We start from the raw sequence: 26,693 nt of genomic DNA, 5'->3' as shown, positions 1-26,693 counted from the left end.
TTCCGATCTACAATTTTCCTCCAAATCAGTCTGTTACTTGTCAAGACTCCAACATTACCAGATCTTATATTTCTATCATCTAAGGCACTTTGTACCGTATCAATCCACTTATATCTTGGTCTTCCTCTGGGTCATTTTCCTGCCACCCTGGCAGAGAGCACTTGTTTTGCTAATCTTTCCTCACCCATACCACCTGAGATTAGCTCTGCTAATCTCAGGTGGTATGGGTGAGGAAATCTCAGGTGCTAATCTCAGGTGGTATGGGTGACCATACCACCTGAGATTAGCTCTGCTAACATATTCCTGGATGCTGACAATGTCAAGTTCTTTCCTAATATCCTCATTTTTAATATGATATTGCCATTGATGCCATCTGTTCACACTTCTAATCTTTCTCAGGACTCTCATATCTGCAGTCTCTAGTCTTTGGTCAAGTGTTTTACTTCTGACCCAGCTCTCAGATCCATAAGTTAAAACTGGTTTGAACGCTGTCTTGTATACAGCTAATTTAGTGTTCCAACTAATTTCTCTCTTATTCCATATGAATTTATTCAATTGACTTCCTACCACACCAGTTTTGTTGATTCTGTTGTCTATTTCCATATTTAATTTACCATCTTCACTAAAAATCGTGCCTAAACAGCTGAAATGTTTTACTTGTTCCACAGGTTCGCCGTTCAAAACACAGTTGACATTTTCAACTATTCTCCCTATTTCCATTGTCTTTGTCTTTTCATTGCTGACCTTCATACCATATCTATTACAACAGTTATTCAATTTAGTCAGGGAATCTTGCAAACTTGTAGTGGATTTATTTAGAAGTATAACATCGTCTGCATAAAGCAAAGAGCTGACATTAACATCTCCAAATCTGATATCATATTTAATACCACTTTCCTTCATAATGTGATCCATATAGATAATGAATAACAGAGGGGATAATGTACATCCTTGTCTCACACCAGATTTAAAATTAAACCATCTTCCTGTACTTCCTTCAATTCTAACTGCTGACTTACAACTCAAATACAGACTAAATATTGCTTGATATAATGCCCCATTTAACACCACATAACTGTAGTATATTGAATAGCTTCTCTCTTGGCACCTTGTCATATACCTTTTCTAGATCGACAAAACTTAAATACAGATCTTTGTTATATTCCCATGCTTTCTCAACTATTTGTCGTAAATGAAGATCTGATCCTGATAGCCTCTATTTGGCCACACGGATTTGACAATCTATCATATTGTAAAACAATTAAATATATATCAATTGATTATGAGAAGAAAATTAAATCCCTAATGATTTCGATGAAAACTATCCATGAAAATAAAAACATATATTTATATAGAGTACAGCATCCTTCAACAGCTTTACTCAGATAAATGTCAATTATTGTTCTTTATGACCCTTAGTAGTATAGGATCTGGCAACCTAACAATAAACTCAGTGGTAAAATCATTTGAATTCCTGCACTTTAAGATTATGAAATAATCTTAAAATGCAGGAATCAACAAATGCCAAATTTCTGTGTTAATGTATAGACAAATTGGCCAAGAGAGTATATACAATTTTCAAAGAAAAAATATTACTGTGTGCAATAGATGGCGTTGTGTGTGTGTGTGTGTGTGTGTGTGTGTGTGTGTGTGTGTGTGTGTGTGTGTGTGTGTGTGTGTGTGTGTGTGTGTGTGTGTGTAGATAGTGACATAGTGAGCAGATAGTGTTCTTGTGTGTATGTGTAGATGGAGCAGTGGCACACTCAAGATATAATCTTGGGGGGGGGGGGAGTAGACAATTTGAGAATACACACTATGCGTTGCATATAAGCTATGACTGAGCATTTGCAGTGATCGCCAAATACATGATACCCTTGATCTCCTCTGGTTTGGCGCGGGCAAACAGGCGCCCGAGCACTACCTCATTCGCCTTGCGTTCACAGCGGTCAGGATTCCTGAGAGCTATAGGGTATTCCCACCTTATGTGAACACTAATTCATAAGTAACATAGAAATAGAAGGCACGACACAACATAAATTTAAAAAAAAAAAAAAAAGAATTTTAATTAGGAAAAGATTTTTGGAAATTTTTCTAGTGTTTTTTTTTTCTTTTTCTTTTGAAGGGGCCAGGTCCCCTTGGCCCCCTCCCTGGATGTGCCAATGAGATGGAGGATTAAGCAGTGGAGATGGTGGACTGTGTCCTTAAACTCCTTGGTGGTATCATACAATAATAACAACAACAACATTAACCTGAACCACTCATGTTTTTCTTCTTGCTTGGATAGTTTATGGGATCTCATGATAGTAAGATATGCTTTATATGCATTAAAAGGACTGTACCAATGAGCACAACTACTGAGAGCTGCAACTTTTTTTATTTTTGAATGCAAAAAAAAATTTTTTTAAAGTGATCTGATATCTCCCAATGCAGATCTTTACCTCAATAATGAGAGCCATGCCACATCTATTTTCCACCTCACTGTAATTTATTTTCATTTTATTTTATTTTATTTATTTTTAATATGTGAAGTGAGATATAGGTGTGACAAGGTTCTCACTATTAAGGTAAAATTAAGGTAAGATTTTCACTGGGAGATATAAGATCATAAAATTCATATTAAATGCCAGAATTACTGTATTTGAAAAATCTAGGAAACCTTAAATACACTAGAAACCCAATATTTTTATTCAAAAGAAACAAATGACATTCCAAAGTGACAGATGCCCTCACATGATGTGATTCACTTAGATTTGTACTTCCAAATGAACGATGCATGTTTTGGGAAAGCATGCATTTTAATTTTCTAAATTTACAGAAAAATTAAATCAAGCATTTCAAATAACTGAATCATACCTTGTAAGGAGATGCTGCATAAATATACTGCTGAGATGGATCAACAAACAGATCATCAAGAACAGGATTTCCCGGATCAATTTCAATTTCTTCAAACTCTTCAGCTTCCATATTCTTTGTTATCAACAGCTATAATTAATATTAACAATAATATCAATTTTAACAATAGCATTATTAAATGCAACTTGACATACACATTATGGCTCTACATTAATATAACATTAAATTACTACCAAATACTACTCAGCTGGCAAAAGCAGATAACGCTGCTCTTTAAAACAAACAAACAAAAAAATTATATATATATATATTATACTGCTGATCAAATACGTATACCACTAATAATTCTATAGGAGTTTCTACAGCAGATGTGGATAAATAATTCCCTACATCTATATTCAGTAAGCTTATTATGCTCTTTACTTTATGAGAAAAAAGTAAAGAGCATAGTTTGGCTTAAAAAAAGGAGAAAAATGGGATATGATGACAGATACCTTGAAACTAAAAATTTCAATTAACCATAAATCAAATTTCAATGCAGTGACTGAAATGAAATTAAAAATTATAGACCAACATCAATATTATAAACAGTATCAAAGGTTATCGAGATCTTAATTTTAAAAAAAAATGATTAAATAATTTACTACATTTTATATCTTTTTACTTGCCTAATCAGTAGACAAGATCTGATTAGGCAAGTAAGTTTCAGAACTGGTTTAAATATGGAATAAGTGCTACTGAAATTTTACAAATAATTTACAGTGGGATAAATGGTGGAAAGTATATTATTATTATTATTATTATTATTATTATTATTATTCAGGCCTCCATGGAGTCAAAAGACTCATCGTGGGAGGTCCTTCCTAAGAACATAAAGCCTGTCAAGACTCATCAAGGGGAGGTCCCCCCCCCTAAGAAACAAAAAGTATATCATACCACTCCTTAAACTCATTGACCATTCTCGCTCCCACCACTCCATCAGGCAATGAATTCCACAGTTCAACCACCCTCCACACAAAGAAACCACTCCTTACCCTCTTGCTCACAGTTTCCTTTCGTAACTTCCAGGGATGGCCTCTTGTCATCACTCCTTCCTGCTGTTCAACCAAGCAAAAGAATTCCCCAGTGTCAACCCTGTAACCACCTCTCAACAGTTTAAAAGTCTCAATCATATCACCTCTCCTTCTTCTATCCACCAAACTCTGCAGTTCACATTCCCTCAGCCGATCCTCATAACTACGCTTCTACAGTCCTGAACCATCTTTGTCATCCGTATATATGGAATATATATATATTCCTATATGGAAACCATTTTTCTTTATATCTCTCAGGCATTTCACTATGCATCCGATGACCTACTCCTAGGTAGAATACAGTATTAGAGGTATTACTAATTAACAATTTAAATCCTAGTTCATAAAACAATATATCAACTATTGTAACTTTAATAAAAAAAATGACAAAATATGATATCCCAGTTCAGTGCCAGTGCTTATCCTGCTTTTAATATATGTAGTTCTGTAAGCCATTGGTGCATCCAGGGAGGGGCCAAGGGGCCCTAGCTCCCCCAAAAGAAAAAGGAAAAAAAAAAAACTAGAAAATTTTCCAAAAATCTTTTCCTAATGAAATTTATTATTATTATTTTTTTTTTTATTATAATTACGGCTATTATAGCCTGTTTTTGTTTAGGAGTGACCCTTATTTTACTACAATGGCTATCAATACTCAAGAGGGGTATATATATTTAGGGCATTATTGGTGAGCTTTGTGTGACCATCTTCGGAAGTTCCGAAGATGGTCACACGACCAAAACGGTCCCACACCCCGTTAACTCTGCCCCAGTTGCCACTATAGTTTTACCCTTCCTCCCCCCCCCTACAAAAATGTGCCCTAATTCAAAATAATATATGTATACATTTATATATATATTATTAAAATTAACCCGGGTTATCCAAACTTATTTCCCGCGTCACAACACACCCCCACACTCCCGCCCTCTCTCCCCCCTGCTTATAAACAACCTTCAGCCAGATCATGGAAGTGGAAGACATCGTAGATTCAAAAAAAGGTATGTACCAAAATTTTTCCACTTCTTTTATTCTACCTTAATTGCCTTCTATACTCACCAATAATGCCCTAAATATATATACCCCTCTTGAGTATTGATAGCCATTGTAGTAAAATAAGGGTCATTCCTAAACAAACAGGCTATAATAGCCGTAATTATAATAATAGTGTTTAAGAGGAGTAACATGGGATTTTTCCCAGAGACTATACTTAATTATTATTTTTATTTCTGTTGTGTCGTGTCTTTCTTCTATTTCTATACTACTGTACTTATGAATGAGCGGTTGCATAAGGTAGGAATACCCTCTGGCTCTCGGGAATCACGGTTGTTGTGAACGCAAAGCAAACGAAGTAGTGCTCAGGCGATACTTTGTTTGCCCGAGCCGGGCCAGAGATTCACGGGTATCATGTATTGGCGATCACTGCAGATGCTTAGTCATAGGTCATATGCAATGCGTAGTGTGTATTCTCAAATCGTCTAATCATCTTCCCCCCCCTCTCCCCAAGATTAAGTTATGAGTACTCGGCCCCCTCCAAGATTAAATCCCGAGTGTGCTATTGCTGTAGGCACAACCTATTTAATAAAATAATAACAACATTTGCTGATAACACAACATTAAGTCACACTGAAAAAAATATTGAGGCTTATTTTCTAAAAAAAAAAATCATATTAACTACACAGTGAGACTAACAATAACTGTCTTAAAATTACAACAGACAGATCACAATCTGTCTAAAATGACATGATGTTAATTACAGTGGTATTCAAAACACTGTGACTGCAGATTAATCAAAAAGAACAAATTCAATAAAATACTTGGGCTTATATATTACAGTCAACTCAAATGGAACTCCCATATTTCATTTCTGACAAATAAGATAAATTTTTCTTATAAATATAAGAATGTGTTATTATGTAAAATGTGTAAAAATGTAAATTTTTATGTAAAAATGTAAAAATGTGTTAGCATTTTTAAGAATACTTATACAACTCATGAATTAACTCCTCACTGCAATATGGCATCACCTTGGGAAGGAGATTGCAGTGAGGAGTAATATGTTGTCATTTGTAAGAATCCAAAACTGAACAATCAGAGTTCAAGTTTTTTCTGATTTCTTCACTCCCATATGTCATTTGTATGCCATTTGATATTTTGACAAATACAAAACCTCTATTTGTATAGCTGTATATTAATTATCTTTGGATAGAAAGAAGAAAGGATACGAAGATAGAAAGAAGCGGTCAAAACAGGGGGAGGCCTTTGTCCAGCAGTAGACTGACAAAGGCTGAGAAAGAAGAAGAAGAAGATATTAATTATAAGAAACAACATTGTTCTGTATATAATATATAGTCTGTGTTGTGACAGACTTACTGGTCATTCCTAAGGCATAAAAAAAAAGAAATAAAAAACCATTTAAATATTTAGCAACAAGAAGCTGTATCTAGTAAAATCAAATCTATAATTATTATTATTATTATTATTATTATTAAACAAGACCTCATGGAGTCAAAGACTCATCTAGGAGGTCTTTTTATCTCACACACATCTCATCATACCGTGTCTTAAACACATTCAAACTCCTTGCAGACACCACACTCTCAGGCAAGGCATTAATAATGTCATTATTAATTAATAATGACAAGATTCCACATAGAACTCTATTGCATATATTGGAGCAAATGAGGGATGGATATGAATCTGGTGATTTGTATTAGAGGATGGCAGATGACACAATATCAAAAAGTGGTTTATGGAGGAGTTGAGTCCAAGAAGTTGAGCTGTTGAGTCCAAGTGACCCGTGATGTAACACAGGGCTGTACTTGGTCCTCTGTTGTTAAATTAGTATATCAATGCTATAGGAAATGATCTGACAAGAAATATTCAGTTGTTTGCTGATGATACTAAACTAGAAAGAGAATGGTAAGTGAAGGTGATATAGACATCCTGCAGGAAGACTTAACTAGCAGCATGGACAAAGGTAAATGGATGCCAGTTTAACGTGGCCAAGCGTCAGATAATGCACTTTGGGAAGAGATCAGAGGCTGTGTACCATATTAATGGAACTCCCTATCCACAATCACATTTGGGTGTGATTGGGTAAGGAAGTTGAAGTTTAGAGAGCATATTGCAAAGGTAACCAAAACAGTACATCAGCTTACATGGTTATATAACATTCTAGATAGATAGATATTGTTCACCTATATAAGGCTTTAATAAGGTTACATCTGGACTACTGCACACAGATCTGGATTCCCAGATTCTGTGAGGTCTCATCCTGGGTGATGAAATTCACCTTCACCAAATGATAATTACAAACATTCATGCCAATAACAGGATTCGAACATGCAGCCTGGTAGTTGGAGAATAAATACACTAACCATTTTAATTTGAAGATTTGCATTTTAAAAAAAATATATACCTTGACTATGTGATGACAATGCTTTATTAGGCATGGGCAAACCAAGTGATGCTTGGAGTGGTGCATTTACAAAGCTAACATTCCATCAATATATATATATATATATTTATATTGAAATTTTTGATATTGTAATTTGTTATTAAAATAAAAATGATATATTAGTAGGAAAAGTTTTTAATCAACTAAAACTTTTCTATATTCATTGTTTTTTTATTAATAAATTTGGTTAATTTTGTGTGGGCTGATTCTGGTTGTTTCGAATTACAAATGGATGAAATAAGACTAACTTGTAAAGCACTAAGACCATGATGCCAATGTATGTATAATGTTCGCAAATTGTGTGTATTCTCTAGCCAGTTTTTCTTGCTGGGATGAAAAACCCTGTTGTTTCCAAATGAGACTGGCTAACTTGTCTTCGTCTGAAAAGCAATAACATATTTCTTCATGTGCTTGATGATATTAACTGAGATGTTTCCAAAAGTGGTTTAATTTTTATGAAATTGTACATCATTTTGTTCATTTATTAAAAGCATTTGTTTAAATTATTCTACCCACGAATAACATATGTAATAAAAGAATTGACATCAAAACTATTTTGGTATCGTGAAAGAGGATGAGAAGTATAACGCCACTTCTGCATTCAAAGAAACAATAGTTCATTTATCAAAAATTCTTTTCCACTAATAAAATATCCAAAAAGAGTACTCGTTATAAATATACTAGCAGCCCCTTGATGCTAATAGCCTATTTACTATCCACCGACTATACTGAAAACCAGACAACACTCAATACTATAATAAGTTGGGTTTAATCCTTTATCCAAGCTTGAAAAAACAAAGTTTGCACCTGAAAGTATCTTCAGAACTGAGCTAAGGTGGTGCAACACCAAGGCAACTCGTGGTGGCCAAAGGTGGAGAAAGTTATCATCACTATCTCAGTATCTCCCATAATGCAAAGCACATCTCCTTGCGGATATGTGTAATGCTATGCATTAAGGCAAGGGCCACTACCCATATCAGTTTCGACCTTTATTAAGGTCTCGTCAGTGGGAGCCAGGTCCAGTAGTGGAGACACCAAGACAGAAGCAATGAGAGGTCATCCCCACCTATAGGAGTTGCCAAAGGGTGTACAACCTTATTATTAAATTATTCCAGATTCAGAGAAAGATGTTGAGAGTTTATTTTTCACTTGGTTAGACTACAATAAGTTTAGTTTAATCCTTTATCCAAGATAGGCAATTCCTATAGGTGGGGATGACCTCTCATTGCTTCTGTCTTGGTGTCTCCACTACTGGACCTGGCTCCCACTGACGAGACCTTAATAAAGGTCGAAACTGATATGGGTAGTGGCCCTTGCCTTAATGCATAGCATTACACATATCCGCAAGGAGATGTGCTTTGCATTATGGGAGATACTGAGATAGGAGTGATGATAGCTTTCTCCACTTTTGCCACGAGTTACCTTGGTGTTGCACCACCTTAGCTCAGTCCTGAAGATACTTTCAGGTGCAAACTTTGTTTGCTCACACTTGGATAAAGGATTAAACTAAACTTATTATAGACTAACCAAGTGACAAATAAACTCTCAACACTCAATACTCTTCAGTCCCACAAGACGAAATCATGACCTATACCTCTCAAGCATCTTCTTCGGAAGGAAAATGTAATTCGCTGATATGGGGCTCCTTTTATCTGCGATATAATAGCTAACATAATCATGGATCAATTTGATGGCTTCATAGCACCTCAGAGAGAGAAGGAAAGCAACATGCAGCATTACAAATGTGGTGCAGAGAACATAATATTATATATATAAGAATTCGATCAACTACACAAACTCGATAGGCGAAATATTCGTATTTCCTATAGACATAGAACATACTAGCTACTTTCCAGAAATGTCAATTTACTAAAAACAACAACCGTTGCTATACACTGATACAACCCAAGGAGAAAAAAAAAAAAAAAAAAACATTCGATGGGTGTGCCTAGAATCAATAGCGTTCAAGTATGATATACATTTTTTTTTGTATTGTTCCATTTACAATAAATGTAGCATTTTAATGATATGAGGATTAATCCTATATCCAAGGTTTATTTTGTCTTTTCACATGTTTCCTTAGAAAACTGTTCAATTTCTGAGAGTGGAAACCTTGCAACCCCAATATGAGACATAGCTTGTTGAAGAGTACTTATAAATGTTTCTCGCTTCTGAATGGGATTCTAAGGAAACGCTTCATGTTACGTTATGATCAAAACACACCTCCTGTTAGTAAGAAAAATTTTCTTTCATCAGTGTTTGGAAGTTCCAACCCATTTGTCATTAAAGTGTCAGACTCAATAGCTTGTCATGGTCAAGAAACTAGGCCTTTTATAAATCTAATTTATGCTACGATAGGAAATTAAGTTAAGAGGATAATAAATCCCACATTATTTTAAAGCCGGATACGAAACTCGGAGATCGAAATCTAAGAGTTTCATGCCGAAGAGCTATAGTCCAAGCGTAAGTCAACACCTGGGTAGTACAACACTAGGGCTACGATAGGAAAGTTAATTCTATCTGCATAGTCTGCCGTGTCTATCAATTGTGTGTGTGTTCCTACAGTAATGTTTTATTGTGCAAAATTCCGAGAGGGAAAAAAAGTACGAGAATTACTACAGAAAAGAACACAATACCAGTGGCGTAGGTATGGGGGGGGGGTCCGCCCCGGGCGGCACTTTGGAACTTTTGCAGTTAATTCTACAATACAGTCTCGAGAACTCAGTTCCAAATATTGTAATACTACTGCGAATTTTCCTCACAATTGCTGTAAGTGTTGCTAGTTGTGAGAGGAGTTTTTCTAAATAAAATTGATTAAGAATTACCTATATTAGTATGAAATAGATTTCGCCAATGTCATCGACGATTTTGCTAACAGAAAAGCAAGAAAAATAACATTTTAGAATGTTGAAATTAAAGTTTTACTTCAAAAATAAATATAGTGTTTTAATTTATTTTCCTATACGTCGTTTTGACTTTTTGTAGTATTTTTGGTGTGTATTGAGAGGGGCGGCAACCAGTGGCGCACCCAGAGGGGGGAAGGGGCCCGGGCACCCCCCAAAGAAAAGGAAAAAAACACTAGAAAAATTTCCAAAAATCTTTTCCTAATTAAAATCCTTTTTTTTTTAAATTTATGTTGTGTGCTACTTATGAATTAGCGATCACTGCAGATGCTCAGTTATAGGTCGTATGCGATGTAGTGTGTATTCGCAAAACGTCTACTCAACTCGCCCTCCTCCCCAAAGGTTAAATCCTGAGTGTGCCACTGGTAGCAACCACTCTAGCTACGCCACTGCACAACACTTGATTTTTTTTTTTTTTTTATGAATGGTGTAGGACTTTTCTCTATACATCAAAATCATTCCTTTATGCTGATAACTAATTAAATAGTTTCAATATTCAGTGTACAGGCAATTAATCCGTATGGTGAACAGCATTTACCCGTAGAAAACAGGTAATGAATCTAACTCAGCATAACTAAGATACAGTAGCAGCAAAAGTAGCTGCACGATTTTAACGCTGTCAATCAAACCATGCTGTTTTAATGTTGGTACTTTCAAACATTTCCTACATGCGTGTGTGCTCAATTTAGATACCCAACATTAAAATCCTTTCGCATTACTTTAACCAGCGAATATTTTAGGTTAAGCATAAGCCACGCCCACGTGCGTGGCTTGTACTTAAGTGTGCACTATTTCAAGTGTTAGTGTTCCATTTGATAGCTACACACTTCAGTTTTTATTAATAATGTTCTACTCTCTCGCTGAAAGAAAATATATATACATAAGTAACAGATTTTATAGATTAATGGAACTGTCGAAATAACTGCATAGTTAATACCGCTGAAATATATATATTTCAGCGGTATTAACTATGCAGATATATATATATATATATATATATGAACGTGATGAATTATTAAAATAAACATATACCAAAGAAAGTTTCGTATTACACGTGAAATATATGCTTATTATATTTATTTTTAAAAGAAATTTTTGCGTAAATAAATAAATGAAACAAGGACTCTTAATATTTAAAATCGGTAAATGATTTGGTTAAGTACATAAACGCCTGTGACGTATTTTCCATTCAACTAATGCCGCAGGCATTCGAGGCGTAAAAGAATACGGACGTTAGCCAGTGAGTTGGTAAATGCGAAGTAAGCCGATACGAGAACGCAGCGCCATTGGAAGTGCTAAATCTTCTTTAATAGGCACTGCAATATCATGGTAGAACAAGTGCATCACGGAGTGTTTTGATACGTTCGTTATAGCATGGTGTCGTTGCATTTTTAATACTTTTTTTTTTCTCGGTATCAATTTGAATATCTTTCATTTATTGTGCGTATACATATGCATATTATTACGTCATTAATACAATATATATCATCTTAACATGTTATCGGTTTATTGGAAACGCTCATTTAATTCAATGTAATTAATAATTCCCTTCTGAAATAAAGACGAGTTTAATGTTATTGAATTAAATGAACGATAAAAGTGAGAACTGTTAGGCTAATTCAGAAATTGACGACTATTTAACTCAATAGAATGCATTCTGATGCACTTTGTCAATCATTTAAATTAATATTCTAGCGTAAATATCACTGCCAATGGAAACACGCGAGCCTGGTTGGCCGAGTGGTTAGCGTGTCCGCTCTACAGCCAAGAAGCTGCAGATTCGAACCTGGCAAGGGGTATATATGGATGTGTGATTGTCCTACTAACACTTTGTAGAAAGGGCATCTGCGACTCATCACTTCTAGCAGAAGGTACGGGAGTGACCATACGTCACGTTTGAATAATACACATGGCAAAATAAAAATAACGTCATCTGTTAACTCATAATTTTTATTTAATAAACTAAACAGGCAGCTACCTGTCCGTTGTACATGTTACTCTTCTGTCCAGAACTCTGTGTAATTTATAGGATGCTGCTACCTCCGTATGAGATCGGCTAACTCACCTTCAATTGAAAAAGTCCATATAAAAATTCCCCTCGTCACTACGAGAATCGAACCCAGGTCTTTTCCAATGGAAGGGTGCATTGTTCCGTTGTTCTCCCAATTGCACTACGGAGGCTTCAAATCTTGAACTTTTTTTGCATCTTAATTTAATAGTCATTTGATCGATTTATCATTTTGTGAAAACGATTTCGAGAAAACTACTTTATGTAAATAAATACATAATTATAAACCTATAATGCACTCAACAGTACCTTTTGCGATCCGTCTAACCCTTAGTCGTAAACGTAATGTCATTTAATAATGTTTACTGAGGTAATTGTGAAACCTCTAATGCAAAATTTGCAATGAGAAGTTCCAGATATTTTCTGGTCATTTGGTATTCTTGCTGGTTCGATGTATTAACATGAAGAATGCTTCAAATTACATAATTCTTTCTCTCTCTCTCTCTCTCTCTCTCTGAAAATGAATCCAATTAACAGATCAATATTATATAATATCCTTTAGCATTTCTACAATGTGTAAATGGATTTCTTATGATTTCTTAGAGGATCTTTTGAATAATGTTCGTTTTATCATCATGATCATCATCAGAAGAAAAATAATAATATTCTCGAACATGTCACTCATGGCATGTTTATCAGCTTAGCTTAAATTATTCTCCTTTTAAAAAAAAAAACAGTTTATAACTCGATCTTATTTTTTGATGGAAGTTCTGCAATTCTCCGATATGGTTTTGTGAAAAAACGAGTGCATCACATTCCCTCTGTTTCTGTTCTAATTAGTGTAGTGATTTTTACGGATTCCGATTATATTCCTCGACATCTGGTTGAAAGTGATAACGATTTAAAGTTTTTTTTTTCTTTCTTTCTTCTATTATTATTAATGCCACAGTTATGTTTCGCTAGCAATCCAATTATATTGTGAGTTGCAACCAAAGTTTCGTCTTTCGACAGTAATAGCTTTTAAAATTCAATTAATTTTTTCCGTAAATATACCGTATGCATCAGTAATAACCATCGCATCTCTAACCTCTTTTCAATTGCCTTTTTATAAATTTGTGTCGGTGTCAAGGGTTTTTTTGTAATTCGATCTCTATATTACTGTTTGTCTTTTGGGTGTCATCACTAACAACAATTTGTGCAGATGTTGTTCAAGTCAGAGATTTAAAAATTGTATTAAAATGAATTTTAAAAATCTCTAAAACATCTTAAAACATTAAAAAAAAAATATAAACTGAAATATATATATTTATTATATTTCAATATATATTTTATAGATTACCATCAAATTATTTAAATTATACTAATTAAAATTAGAATATGGAGTCCATTATTTGACAGTAATAGCTTTTAAGATTATTATTATTACGTGACACCTCCAAGGAGTCCTAGGACTCACCGTGGGAGGGCACACTACTCTACTTCACTACATCTCATCCTCTCCACTACTACTTAATTCTCCAACTACGACACCATTACTACCATCCACGCCATCTATCGCCCATCATCACCAACAACTTTTTTTTTTTTTTTGTCTATAAATTGCGTGTGTTCTGAAGGCCGATTTGTCTGTAAGGGCAAGGAGAAGGAGGAAATGTATGGCTCCAAGAGAGGCACTTGCTGTATAGTCATTCGCGATTTCACCGTGCTTTAAATAAATAGTAATTTGGTTGAATTATATGATATGAATTTAGCTTATCTTTTGACATAATAACAGAACTCCGTGCTTCTCTTATGCCAAGAGGGAAAACCCTTTCTGTTTAAGATTTAATGGAGCTATTCACCGCATGAAAAAAATATCTAATAAAGCTCATCCATTCACAGACCACCAAGTTAAATCTTACATTGAGAAATCAATCAGCACAAAGATCTTAAGTCAAATCGGATCTTGTATGTTATGCGATCTGACTTCACTTATTCGTATTATTATTTTTTTACTATTTGTCTTTGTCGTTTACAATGTAGTTATAATTTAAAATTATAACTGCGTTTTTAAACGAAATCATGTTTCAAACTTTAGTTTAATTTGAAATTGAAAAATATCAATTTTTCAATTTCACTTTTGGTCCTTTACTTATATATATATATATATATATATATATATATATATATAGATCTCCTCAAGGAGATGTGCTTTGCATCAAGAGTAAATATTAAGAATAGTGATCAGAGCTTATTCCACCTTTACCACGAGTTGCCTAAGACTTGCACTACTTGCAGGCGCAAACTTGACTTTCTTGTCTGTTTGCTTACTTGGGAAATGGATTAAAACCAGGTTTATATTTAAAATAGCTTGGTATCTTTAACATATATTATATACCCAAGGTAAAAAAATTTCTATATATACACACACACACAAATAATGAATGATTTTTATTATAATTGGATGACACACCCAAATCGCGTACTTTCTTCGGTATATGTAGTCTACACTTCAGTAACTAAACTTAAGTTTATGTAAATTACAGTTTCGTAGTGCTTTGTCAAGAAATGTTTTGAGTAAACAACCTCTTACAATCACGGTATTTACATCATTTCTATGTTCAGAAGATAACCGGTTTACTTCCAGTCTCCGTAAGTAAATAAGTCTTGCCCTTTAAGTGCTCCACGTGAATAAATTTTCCTCCTGTTGAATGTACACTCTCTGTCTTGGTTCCACCATACGATACAAACTCGTTATCTCCTGAACTAGTTCCTTATGTTTCCCCTTTCTTGCTCCGTTTAACATAATGTCATTAGTCATAAGTAGAGTACTTAACTACGTCATGACTTACACGTCCTGAGTTGCCTTTTCAACCCGTAATTCGCTTATCAACAGAAAGAGGTCCTTTACATGAGCGCATAGTTTCCCTTTGAGCTATAGTAACATTATACTCGTTATGCTATGCTATAGTGCAAAGAAACTTGAAAATCACTGTGTAGTAACTTCTGAAAATTACCACATCTTTTGCATAATTATATTTTCAAAGAAGGCCGATCGTTTGGAAAGCGTTTGTCTACATAACTATGTTCCTATAATGAGAAGTTTCAATAACTACGATTTTAAAATAAAGTTTATGATATGCCACAAAAACTACACAAATAAGCTCTATAAATGAAAGATCTCTAATATTTTAATTATGTGCATTCTAAATTTTTGATTTTTTTTTATCCCTCAATTTTTTTAATAGTGTGTGTGGAACTTGGCTATTCCTGCTGCTTAGTAACTACTCATTTTTAATGCAACCAGTGGGTTAAGTATAGAAAGTATGAACTTTTTCTACTGTAAAATTTTTCCAAGAAAGATAATTAATCGTGATAACAGCATTCAGTATATCCAGTCTTTTTTTTTAATGCATGTAGTGATGCAACTAGATATATTTCGTACTCTACGTTGCTTTTTATCCTAAGATGAATATTGGAAGGTTCATATAAAAGATTTGTTCGAAAATATATTCAGTCCGAATATATTTTTGAATATTATGTCAGTCACGTGCTCATTGTCATGACAGTGCGGAATATGATTGTCCATACCGGCCTGCTTGGCCGATTAGTTAGCTTATCCGCTTTCCAAACAAAAGGTCGCGGTGCGAATCCCGCCGTTGACATGTTTGGGAATGTCTTCAGTTGGGAGATGAATTTCATCGCCTGGTGTGAAACCACCGCCTCGCTTACTGGAGGCCTAAAGTGGCTTTGATCTCTAGAGCAGAGTTTCCAGATCTAGTTAAAATAAATAAATAAATATACCAATATATATATATATATAAAATCAATCAAATAGAAAAATCCTTAATCCATCCACATACCTACGTTCAAAAATGAACCTTTCCTGGGTGGGGGCCACATAAAAAAAAGGAAGCAAGAAAGAAACATTTAGACGAATTAAGTACATTTTGTTTTGAAATTGTCAAAATGGGCCATTGAAATATGATTTATTGAAAACAGCGTATGGAGATGTTAACATGTGACGTGCACAAGTCTTTGATTAGGTTAAAAGTAGGAAGAACCTGAATCGTAAGCGAACTGAGACCCAGCATGTTAAAATTCCAATAATGTAAACACAGTGAACTATTCCGTTCAAAATAATTGGCATATAACTGTAAGAGTGATAGTAAAAGATGCGCGGGATCGTGAGATATTCAAGATAAAGACGAAGCTTAGTTTCTTTTTTTTTTTTTTTTTTTTTTTAAGTTTTTTTCTTGCTTTTTTTTTTCTTCTGTTCCCGAGGCTTGCGACGCCACAGATCTGATAACGCCAAGGCCATTAAACGAAAGTCGGTACTATGATACTCCTGAAACAAATTTCAATATATCTTTATGATAGTAACAAAAGCGACAGTGAAAAGTGTTATCACAGAAGAGGTTTGTATGAATGTCATTCAACTCCAAATCGTGAAGGTTTGGGTTTAATATTTATTATCCACAAGGTGTATTCAAAACTCGTCCTCTGGAACAATACCCATTATGTGTCGACTCTGTACTCTTTAACACTTAGTTGGCAATTATCCCACAGCACAGATGTCAGCGCGCATAATGAGATGAGATTATCCGTAAAATTTTATGTAATGCTAGCGTGCTTTTGTTCTTCTATAAGAGATTTCTTTTACTAGATAATTCTGCATACATTGCATTAATTTGACATTTTGATATAGTTTTCTTATGAAGTCCTTAAAAACTCATTGTATGAGTCGTGGTATCTCAAAATGTAAATTAAAATTACTGCACGGGTTACTATAATTTAAATTTGTGAACAGATATGTTATTCATCAATGCAAGTCGCTTGTTTTTTTTAATATATCGCTACAATCTTTTATTTTCAGCTAGCACATATCCCAAATGCGTGGAAGAAAGCATGTATTCCACAAAAAGGAAGATGAAGGTCTGCCGTTCAACTACCAACCCATCGCCATCATTTCAATCCTCTTCAAGATAATGGAGAAAGCACCAATAATCAATTTTCCACTATCGAGAGGTTAATCAGTTAATTAACGCCCACCAGTATGAATTCCATCACTATAGATCCACAGCTAATCTCTTGGCCTACACTTACGACCATTAGACAATTACCATGGAAAGGGTTGGAGGAACGTGTGCTGTAGCTCTTGACATTTGATCATATATGGAATCATGGTCTGTTCAATAAACTGCCATCCTTCTGTTTTACCTTCCACCCTCTGTATTTGCATAGCCAGCTTTTTCTCCAAAGGGAGAAAAAGCTGGCTATACAACGATTGGTGAAGAATTGGAATTGGTCAACGATTGATGAAGAATTGGAATCTTCATAGCCAACGATTGATGGCTATGACGATTGGTGAAGAAGCTCAAAGAAAGGGAGCCAAAGGCTCCCTTTCTTTGAGCTTCTTCACCAATCGTCAGGAGTGAGAGGTTTCTCTTATATTACATGACCTAATCTCAGTCACCACTAATTTATGTATATGAGAATGAGGGTAGCTAATAGTATACATTCATCCTACTGATTTTACTAATCATCCAGTGCTAAATTATACCGAGCTTAAAGATGATCTTCAACCATTGCTTTAAACAATGATTTCCATATCATTCGTCAATGGTACGAAGATAACGTGGTCATCTGCAATGTTTCCAAAACGTACCTTGCTTTTTTTTTTCCTCGCGAAGAGGAATGTCAGATAGCTTACCCTTACCCTCAACAACGCCTACTACCAGTCAGATCAGATATCTCTCATTGTACTGACATTTACCTCTGGCATCTCGTGGCATAAACACATCAATAGTTCTTCAGTCTCCAAAAAGACCTAGGCAGTCTCTTCCATTCAAGACATTACTTTTCACGCATCCAATTACTAACTTAGAACATCGTTCACGTATTTGGTGTGACACCAAAACCTTCTTTGCATTTCTCAATGCTATCTAGAAGAGAGTGATTCCAGCTGTTAGATGATCTCTCCCGCACCCTTTTGACTCACTTCAGCCACAACACAAACAACACCGAACTTGCTCTTCTTCCTCTTCCTCATTTATTTCTACCCCTGTCCTCTGGAACACTCTTCCTCACGAAATGTTTTCCCCAACCACAAACTTCAAGACAATTCAAGAAATCTATTGGGAATGCTAATAGATTTCTTCTTTCCCAACCCTCATCTGCACTCCAGATGTACTATAGATTCTTCTACCTCGCATGTATGGGATCGATATCAAAACAAAATAATGATGATCTCAACGAACTCGAAGTTGATACCGTTAATTTTATTACATCTTTAATAGCTATCTTAAAAGTAACCTATAAGGTTCGAAATTAAAACTGTTCTATTGAAAAATGTTCGTTATAATGACTTCTCGCACACATTCGCATTGAAAGGTTATGTTTTATGCAAAATACTCAAAATTTTTTCAAAATTCTATGTTGCTGTTTCTCGTTCAGTTCTCATATGTTTACTAATATAATAGTAACCTCCTTCATAAAACTGCCAATAAATAATAACTTGTTTTTACTTTGCATTAATCACTAAAACAACATACACGTATTTAAAAAAAATACAAAACATAAAAATGAGCGAAAAAAAAGTTTTATTTGATATTTGGCGTAGAGTTGGGGGTGATCTGGAAAGTTCTGATAAACACTTAGAGCAAAAATGATATGAAAGCAACTGATATAACCACAAGAAAGAGCATATGAGGATATAAGAACATAAGTTACCTTCATAACTCTGCTACTGGTATGTTCTTTCTTGTGGTTATATCAGTTGCTTTAATATAATATATAATTTTTGTTCTCGGTGTTTATGAAAACTTTCCAGATCCCCCCCCCCGCTTCGCATCTCTGCAAGCAAGGGCTGTAGATTTACATTTCCTAGTAAGTTGAAATTAAACTCACTGGAACTGCGATTAAAGTGTAAATTTCAGTGGTAATTATCTCTTTATATAAGTGCGTTTTTGTAATATTGTTTTTAAAATTTCATTTAGTTAATATATTCACTTTTCGTCCCCTTCACATCTCTTTTAAAAGAAGAGGTGGGAGGGGAAATCAATTTTACGGATTGTAGCATATGTGCAACCAACAGATGCGCGACTATCAATGTCGTAACCTTTAAACAAAAACCTATAAAACACATCGTAAAAATTAATCGGTAATGAAATCCTCATAAATCGGATTAAATGTTTTTGTTTAAACTGCCTGAGGATTAAATAGAGATAACAATAAAATATCCACGCAAATCCTCTGAAAAAAATTGGGTATTCGACTGTTACACTTGTTTTATTGCTACGCAAATTTGCAATCGAATAAAATAAAAATGCACAAAATCAATGACTTGAAGTTGAGAGGTAATGAGAAACAAAGAAAGAAAAAAGAATGGCTATAATATATTTCTTATATAGAGAGTCACAATAGCTGTTAAATGGAGCGAAGCTGATATTAGGCACATTAATCAACTCCTAGACATTCCATGTGTAATTATTTATTTCACGGCCCAAACCACTAGAACAAACGCGCATTTTCACACTTCATCCCAATAACACAATTACTTAAGAGAATTCTCATCGTCGAAATTATATCTAACCTTATTTATTACCAAATGACTTGTTTCTCGAAAACCCTCAACATTTAAGTCTAGACTTTACTAAGATAAGGAAGAAAATAATGGCCTTACTGAACCAAGTTTAAAGAAGTTGATGTAACCTTTAATCCAACTAAGTTGTGTACAGAGTAGACAGACAGTTACACCTTTCTTGGAAGGTGTAATTAGGCGAGAGAAGCAAGGTTAGACTAATTAAGTGTAGCAGTGATTGTAAGAGGAGATACGATTAATGTTGGAACAAGATGAGTTAACGTTATAGGAGGCAATTAACGATAGAAGGGATTGTCAAGATGACGTTCAGTTAGGGTGAATTGCATTATGAGAATAATGGCTGGTAGTTACAATGCTGGTTAACTGATCTTGTATTAGGTTGTTTAGCTAGTTAAATTCGCTCAAAAAGGATAATTTGATTTCTTACGAGGAATTGAGGCAAATGATACAAAAAAAAAAGTTCAATTCCAATTTAAAACAAAAGTCTTCACTAATGACTTGCATTTACATTGATCGATGTAAAGCGGAGGATGTAATATTGCTTTTGGTAACACTAATGTGTGTTCTTTTATCATTTATTGATTTAAAACGCTGTATTTTAAAGTTTCTTTACTACCCATAACTAAAGGGTACTGTCCTGACAGGTTCGACATCTCTTGTAAGAATCTTTCAACTCTTTTTGTAGTATAAGTACCTTTTAGGACAAACAAAATAACGCCTCATACTTTAAAGAAAAGTGAGGAAAAACATTACCTTTGGTAGTGAGTGTATATCGTATGTGTGAACATTATTGAAAAAAAAGGAGATTCATCCAAGTTGGAATATCACTGCGAAAATCTAGTCAAATGATGTACTCGACGCTGCAAGGAAAGAAAATGTTTGGGCTGTCTGTACTACTGTATGATAAGAAGAAATCGATATTCTTCAATCACGAGTATTGCTTTCCACTGGAAACCTTTCAGTGGGCCGGATTCTATATTTTCAGAAAAATGTACCGTCACTAAACATGGTGTTGAACAACTCAATACAGCAGTTTAAGTCCAGAGTAGCTAAAATAAAGAATTTAGAATATAACTGAGTAAAAAATATCGCACAGTGAGTGACGATCGCGTGCAATTATACAACTGATGTGAGTATATATGTGTAACAGTTTACAAAGAAAAAAAAAATCAAAAACGCAATCAAGTTTTAAGAACATTAATTATACCAAATATAAAAATGCTTACAAATTTGCATCATGACTGAATAAATATAAAATTTACATTCTGCTTTCAGGTTTATTTCTACAAGATATTTTTGGTAATTGAAACGGGCTTTTCGTTAAAATAGTGCCAACAGAAGGTGATGCCTCTCTTTGATCGTGAAAGGCTTTGATTTCACTTGTTGTGCATGCCCGTCTAACCTTGCATACTCCTGCCATACACGCTGCATATTTTAAATAAAACTCGGCGTGCTTGGGTACGTAATAGAACGAATATATTTATGTATTTAATCTTGATCTTGTTACGTAATAGGCTATTTTATGTGCTGTGGTTAAAAATGCGTATAAATTAATTTATTACATGGCTATTAGCACGGATAAATACTTGAAATAAAAGATAAATAATTATAATTATAAAATAACATTGTAAACAATCTACTTAGGTGGCGCCTGAAGCATGATGCAGATGTCTACGTTTGCTATCTTTTGGTCTGTGCGCCTACTTAATTACGCAGTTTGTCAAGATTTTGTGAGCGTAGCATTTTATTTATCGTCCTTCGCTATAAAATGCACACAAAGAAGACAACAAAAGAAGAGTTGTTTTCGTTATAAATGAATAAGAATGATTTATTTTAGTCCGTAATAGCCTTTATAGGTGGTCTAATGCAATGCTATCATCTTATTATTAAAAGATAGTATCGCTTTTATTATCAACACTAATGTATCTAAATTATTCAACAGGTAAAGATAAGCATGTTGGATTTCTCTTACTTTTAGTTTACCATAAAGATGTTTTAATACTGCCATTTATCATTTTGTCATATTAACTCGGGTTTTTTATTTATTATTTTTTACCCTCTCCCGTACGTAATTTGCTAACGCCCTATGTGTGCGTATGCCCGCTCGCTTCAAAGAAAATACGGCAAAGGGATTAGATCAAAAATGCTCACGGAGACTAGGTACAAAATCAATACAAGACAAGGAGAAAAATAATGACACTTCATCTTGTAGGTGGTGAACAACTGGTTCACTAAAAACTAGAGCCTCTCCTTGCTGTCACACTACCTGACATAAACAGATGAGAAACAATTGCATTTTTGTCAGCCTCGCCACGCTATATAACAGTGGAAGCAGTTTGTAGCCTTACCTTCTTCACAGAGCCGTGTCCTGTTCCGACAAAAGCCACAGTGTGTTGGCCGGTGGTTGTCATGGTAACGCCTGTAAGGGTGGTATTGAGAAATGTGATGGCAGCTAGAGCTGAGATAGGGACAGAGCCATTTAACTTCACAGTTTCGTTGCAGAAATTCAAAATGTTTCCTGCCTTCTGGAAATAGAAAACGTAACCGTTATAATAGCATAAAGATAACATAGACACAAAGTTTCATAACAAGATTAATGTAGCGAGTATAATGTTTTGTGCATTTACGTAACCTCTTGTGCTTGAATATTACACTGCTATAAGAATAATACATTCTGTTTGGCGACCTTTTTGAAAACTGTTGTTCTCTTTACAACAGCTTTCAAATAAACGCAAACGAACGCAGAAATGTATATAATAGAAAATGCTGAAAATGGAATTCACTTACATTCGTTATTCATGAAATTTAACAATAGGAAAATTTTGGTAGGCAAATAACAAATATCTTTCGTGCGTTGCCTACAATAACAAAAATGATGGTCCTTTGAAAACTTGAAATTTGCATTATAAGTATTTATTGTGTGTAGTTATATTATTCGATCAAATTATTGATTACACTATATCTGCTGTGTGAGTAACGTTAAACAGGGGAAAAAAAAAAAAGTCCAAGCAAATCTCTTTTGCATGTACCGATCACTATTATTAAAATTTCACTATTGATAAATATACAAAGTAGTATATGCATGTCAATCTAAATATGATATTAAACTTATGTATTCATATTGAAACGCAAAAGTGTAATGAAATTTTTATTTATTTTTTTCTCTCTCTTTTTTTTTTTTTTTTTAAAGAAAACAGGATCTCTCGATTAACCATCTGTTTCCTTTATGAGATTTTTCTTATTCTATTAGGTTTGGTCTTACTAAAAAATTGAGTAATACTCAACTTTCAAAATCATGTAGGCATCAAAAAGAAGCAAGAATATTTTATTGTAAATAGAAGAAAAGATTATGAGAGATTAATTCTAAAATTTATGTTAAAACCTAACTTCTATTACACACAGATTTACACTGATGCATTAATTTATTAAATGCGGCATGAAAAATTGCTTTCCTTTTTAACCTTCCAATTTTTTTTTAAAAAAAAGGTAAACTGAAAACAGCTACAGCTTATGATCTTTTCCATTACGGAAAAGAAGGTTAAGAGGAATAGTGCTTTATTTATTTATCAGCGCTTAAGTAACTGCTTCTACAATTAGTTTTCTTTTTAATACAAAAAAGATAGTTAAAATTGATTAATTTTCGACGATTAACGTATTCCTAGAAACATTTTATTTGCAGTAGTTCAGTGGCGTAGCTACATCACAAGAAGAGAGTGGGGGTGGAGTAACTACCCCTACTAAAAACTTCACTTTGGTTGGATCCCGTGAGCACCACAAGTTTTATGGAATTTCCATCAGAGATTTCGTTTCATCTACTTAAACTCTCGAGTCTTCTCATTTCGGAATGTTTTGAGGTATGGAAGTTATGCTATGCATTGGTTTTACGAGCCCTTGATAAATTTTATCTTATTCATGTTCTATATGTAACAACTTTTTTTTTTGACATGTCTATAATTACAATATTGATATGATGATAAATACAATATTGTACTAAAAGAAAAAGGATTAAAAACAAAATTTAATTACATATAATAATTTTAGATCAGAAGTTCCAAAATATTATTTGACTCTCTTACCCTCATTCTGCATCCTACCAAAAAGATTTATTGTTAATCTCGCGTTAGTGTCATCTTAAGGATTAAAATCATGAATATTCGATAGTGAGAATCGTACTGTTGACGATTCATGATTTTAGAGGCTTGAGAGAAAACCTAGCGAATATCATGGTTAGTAGAGTTTAAATTAATACTGACAGTTCAACATGCGCATAGGCAATCTCAGCTGATAAAATGGTACTCACAATAATGATAGTATTCGGTTATTTTATAAGAAAAAATAAATGGTTTAAATCAGATTCGCTGTGCCAGCTTGAAGGAATCCTACTCAAAATTTGAAAATATAAAATTTTGAAAATAAGTATATTTTTTTCAAAGCTTGCATATGCACATATTTGAAAACATTAAAAAAAATAAACACGTTATATGCAAATAGAGTATACTTGCATTTAAAAATTAGAATTTAGAGCAGCATTTTGATGAAGTATTTCTAACAAAAAGTAAAACTTGTTAATAAAATGTTAACTTAATTAAAAAAAAAAAGAATGGATTTGGTTAGTTTCCTGCGCAGCTGGATACGTTCTAAGGCGCGCTGTTATTAACAGTAGAACAATAGAAATGATATTACTTATTGATAAGTAATATCATATTATTATTATTATTATTATTATTATTATTATTATTATTATTATTATATGATATTAATAATACGTTAATACTTATTAATTAATAACACACTATTTATTTGCTATAATATGATAATCATATTTTATAGTGTTATAAAGTAATTGAGAGACACTGTTCATAGAATCTTGATTGCCTGAGTCTAGGATTCGTGGCAGCATTGAGGCTACTTTTAACAATGTGTGAAATATTCATGTTCATGGATAATGGACAAAAGATATGAGTTACACAAATTATATGTAATGAAAACTAGTGCAGATAGCTGAGCTGTTAATATTTTATTTATCCAAGATTATCCTGCTCATTCCACTCCGAGATAATACTGAAGTACTCAAATTTTGTAATGAGACTGTGTCTAAGTTTGTCAAAAGTTTGGAGGAGGAAAGAATTTGCACACATGAACATCCTCTTAGAGGTAACCCTTTGACATAAGCTGAAGTTGTTGCTTAAATCAACCATTTCCCTTATCTTACATCAATGTATACATGTTTTTTATCCCATCATTTATATAAAATAACATCGAATCGCATTTTGCAAACCTTCTTGAAAGAACAGTAGATTGCAGAAGTACACATTATGAAGCAATAAGGCGAACGTATTTATGTCTGTCGATTGTATTCACTCAGCCTTTCGAAGTTTGCTGCTTGGATTATACTGGTCACATTGACAGAAGTAACTGGAGTCATCACTGAAGAAACTCTGTAACGATAAGCATAGCGAACTTATAAGAACCTTACAGCAAGGCATGGTGAAGTAAATAGTAGCTACTTAAGAATTGCAACTTAACTAGAAAAGAAAGTATGATTCATGGGGTACATCATTACTTTATATAATTCCAAGAGTTCAGTTTTCTTCCTCATTTTCATCATTTCCCCCCTACTAGATAGAGTGATGACCAACTTGAAAATTTGCTGTTCCCGAATTTAAAAAACTCCAAGTTGCAAAGCCTCTTATGCTTGTTTGCACTCCAGGTGAATGTTCAACTCTTGGGATGTTTGGTTGTTAGATTTTCTCTTAGTAGGATCCTAAATTCTCTTTGGAAACATATAAAGCAGGCGTTCCTCATTTGTGATGCTATTTATATGTTTCATTTATTTCCTAGTCAGCAATAGTCCATTGTTAGCGTGTTCCAAGTGTGCAACAATCATCTTGCTGTAGGTTGTCATATAATGTGAGTGTCTCTTTTTACCTAGTCAGCACTTTGACCGAGTGCTAAATCATCTTTATCCGGTTGCCTTTGTCAGTGGATAAGTCCTGCCTGTATAACATTGGCCATGGCAACAAGAACAGCGAAAATCTGGTCAACATTAAAGATGGGCATCGAGCGATTGTTTAGTGGCGCCATCTATTATCTAGTTATTTTTTTTATTAATGTCTTCCTTATAATGTTTGATAATACTATATGCATGGAATGCATCTATTCTTTAATCATAACATTTCATTTTGTTACATGTTTTTATATACATGTAGCTATCAGGTTCAATCATATAAAGTTTCCAGTGGATACTTCACATATAATGATCGCCTAATCAAATTATAATTTTCTTCTTGGAGCATTAAATGTGGAGGAGAGTTTATTTCTCTTTTCTCCTCGAAGTCCAATCAAGTTTTGACAAGTTTTATGGGGAAATATTAACAAGAATGCAGGAATCCATCAGATCTATATCATGCTCACCCGCTGCACAAAAAATCCCTAAACACTGAACTGAAAATCGAGCAAGGAAAACAACAACAAAGCACCAATTTCTTCCACCAAGTTTAAGTCAACAAAATCGGAATGAAATTAGGTCCAGCTGCGACGCTGGCAGAGAAGTGTGTGGAGAGATAATCTCAAGGATAAAACTCCATTAGCGAAACCTTTCCCATGGGATGTACATACCCAGCAAACCGTTTCCTAGACAGATCGCAGTGCATTCACAAAGCGACTAGTGGAAAGAACAAACAGGTGTCATCATGCTGGCTTACGCATTTTGTAGACATGTTCCTTTACCAAGAATTCTTCTGCCTAGAGTTATTTTTGAAATACTACATTTCATCTGAAGTTCATTTTCGAAGTGACTTAATAATATATACGAGTATAA

The 26,693-nt window shown here is 34.1% G+C and overlaps 1 protein-coding gene across 1 annotated transcript in view; it reads right to left on the bottom strand.

The window, feature by feature from the left end:
• LOC150108311 (plexin-B-like) overlaps nt 1–26,693 on the bottom strand; it is a 331,489-nt gene that overhangs the window by 284,837 nt on the left and 19,959 nt on the right. Inside the window, exons 2-3 of the mRNA XM_090390442.1 lie at nt 22,222–22,398; nt 2,854–2,982 (exon numbers count right to left, since the gene is read on the bottom strand). Coding sequence (XP_090246568.1) covers nt 2,854–2,982; nt 22,222–22,398 — 306 coding nt within the window. The remainder of the gene's footprint in view (nt 1–2,853; nt 2,983–22,221; nt 22,399–26,693) is intronic.

The sequence above is a fragment of the Typopeltis vanoorti genome, chromosome 3 (genome assembly GCF_054136105.1).
Source record: "Typopeltis vanoorti isolate ZY-2024b chromosome 3, IOZ_Tvanoo_1.0, whole genome shotgun sequence".
NCBI lineage: Eukaryota > Metazoa > Arthropoda > Arachnida > Uropygi > Thelyphonidae > Typopeltis > Typopeltis vanoorti.
Note: the sequence above shows the minus strand (reverse complement) of the source record. Positions and strands in the feature narration are given on the sequence as shown.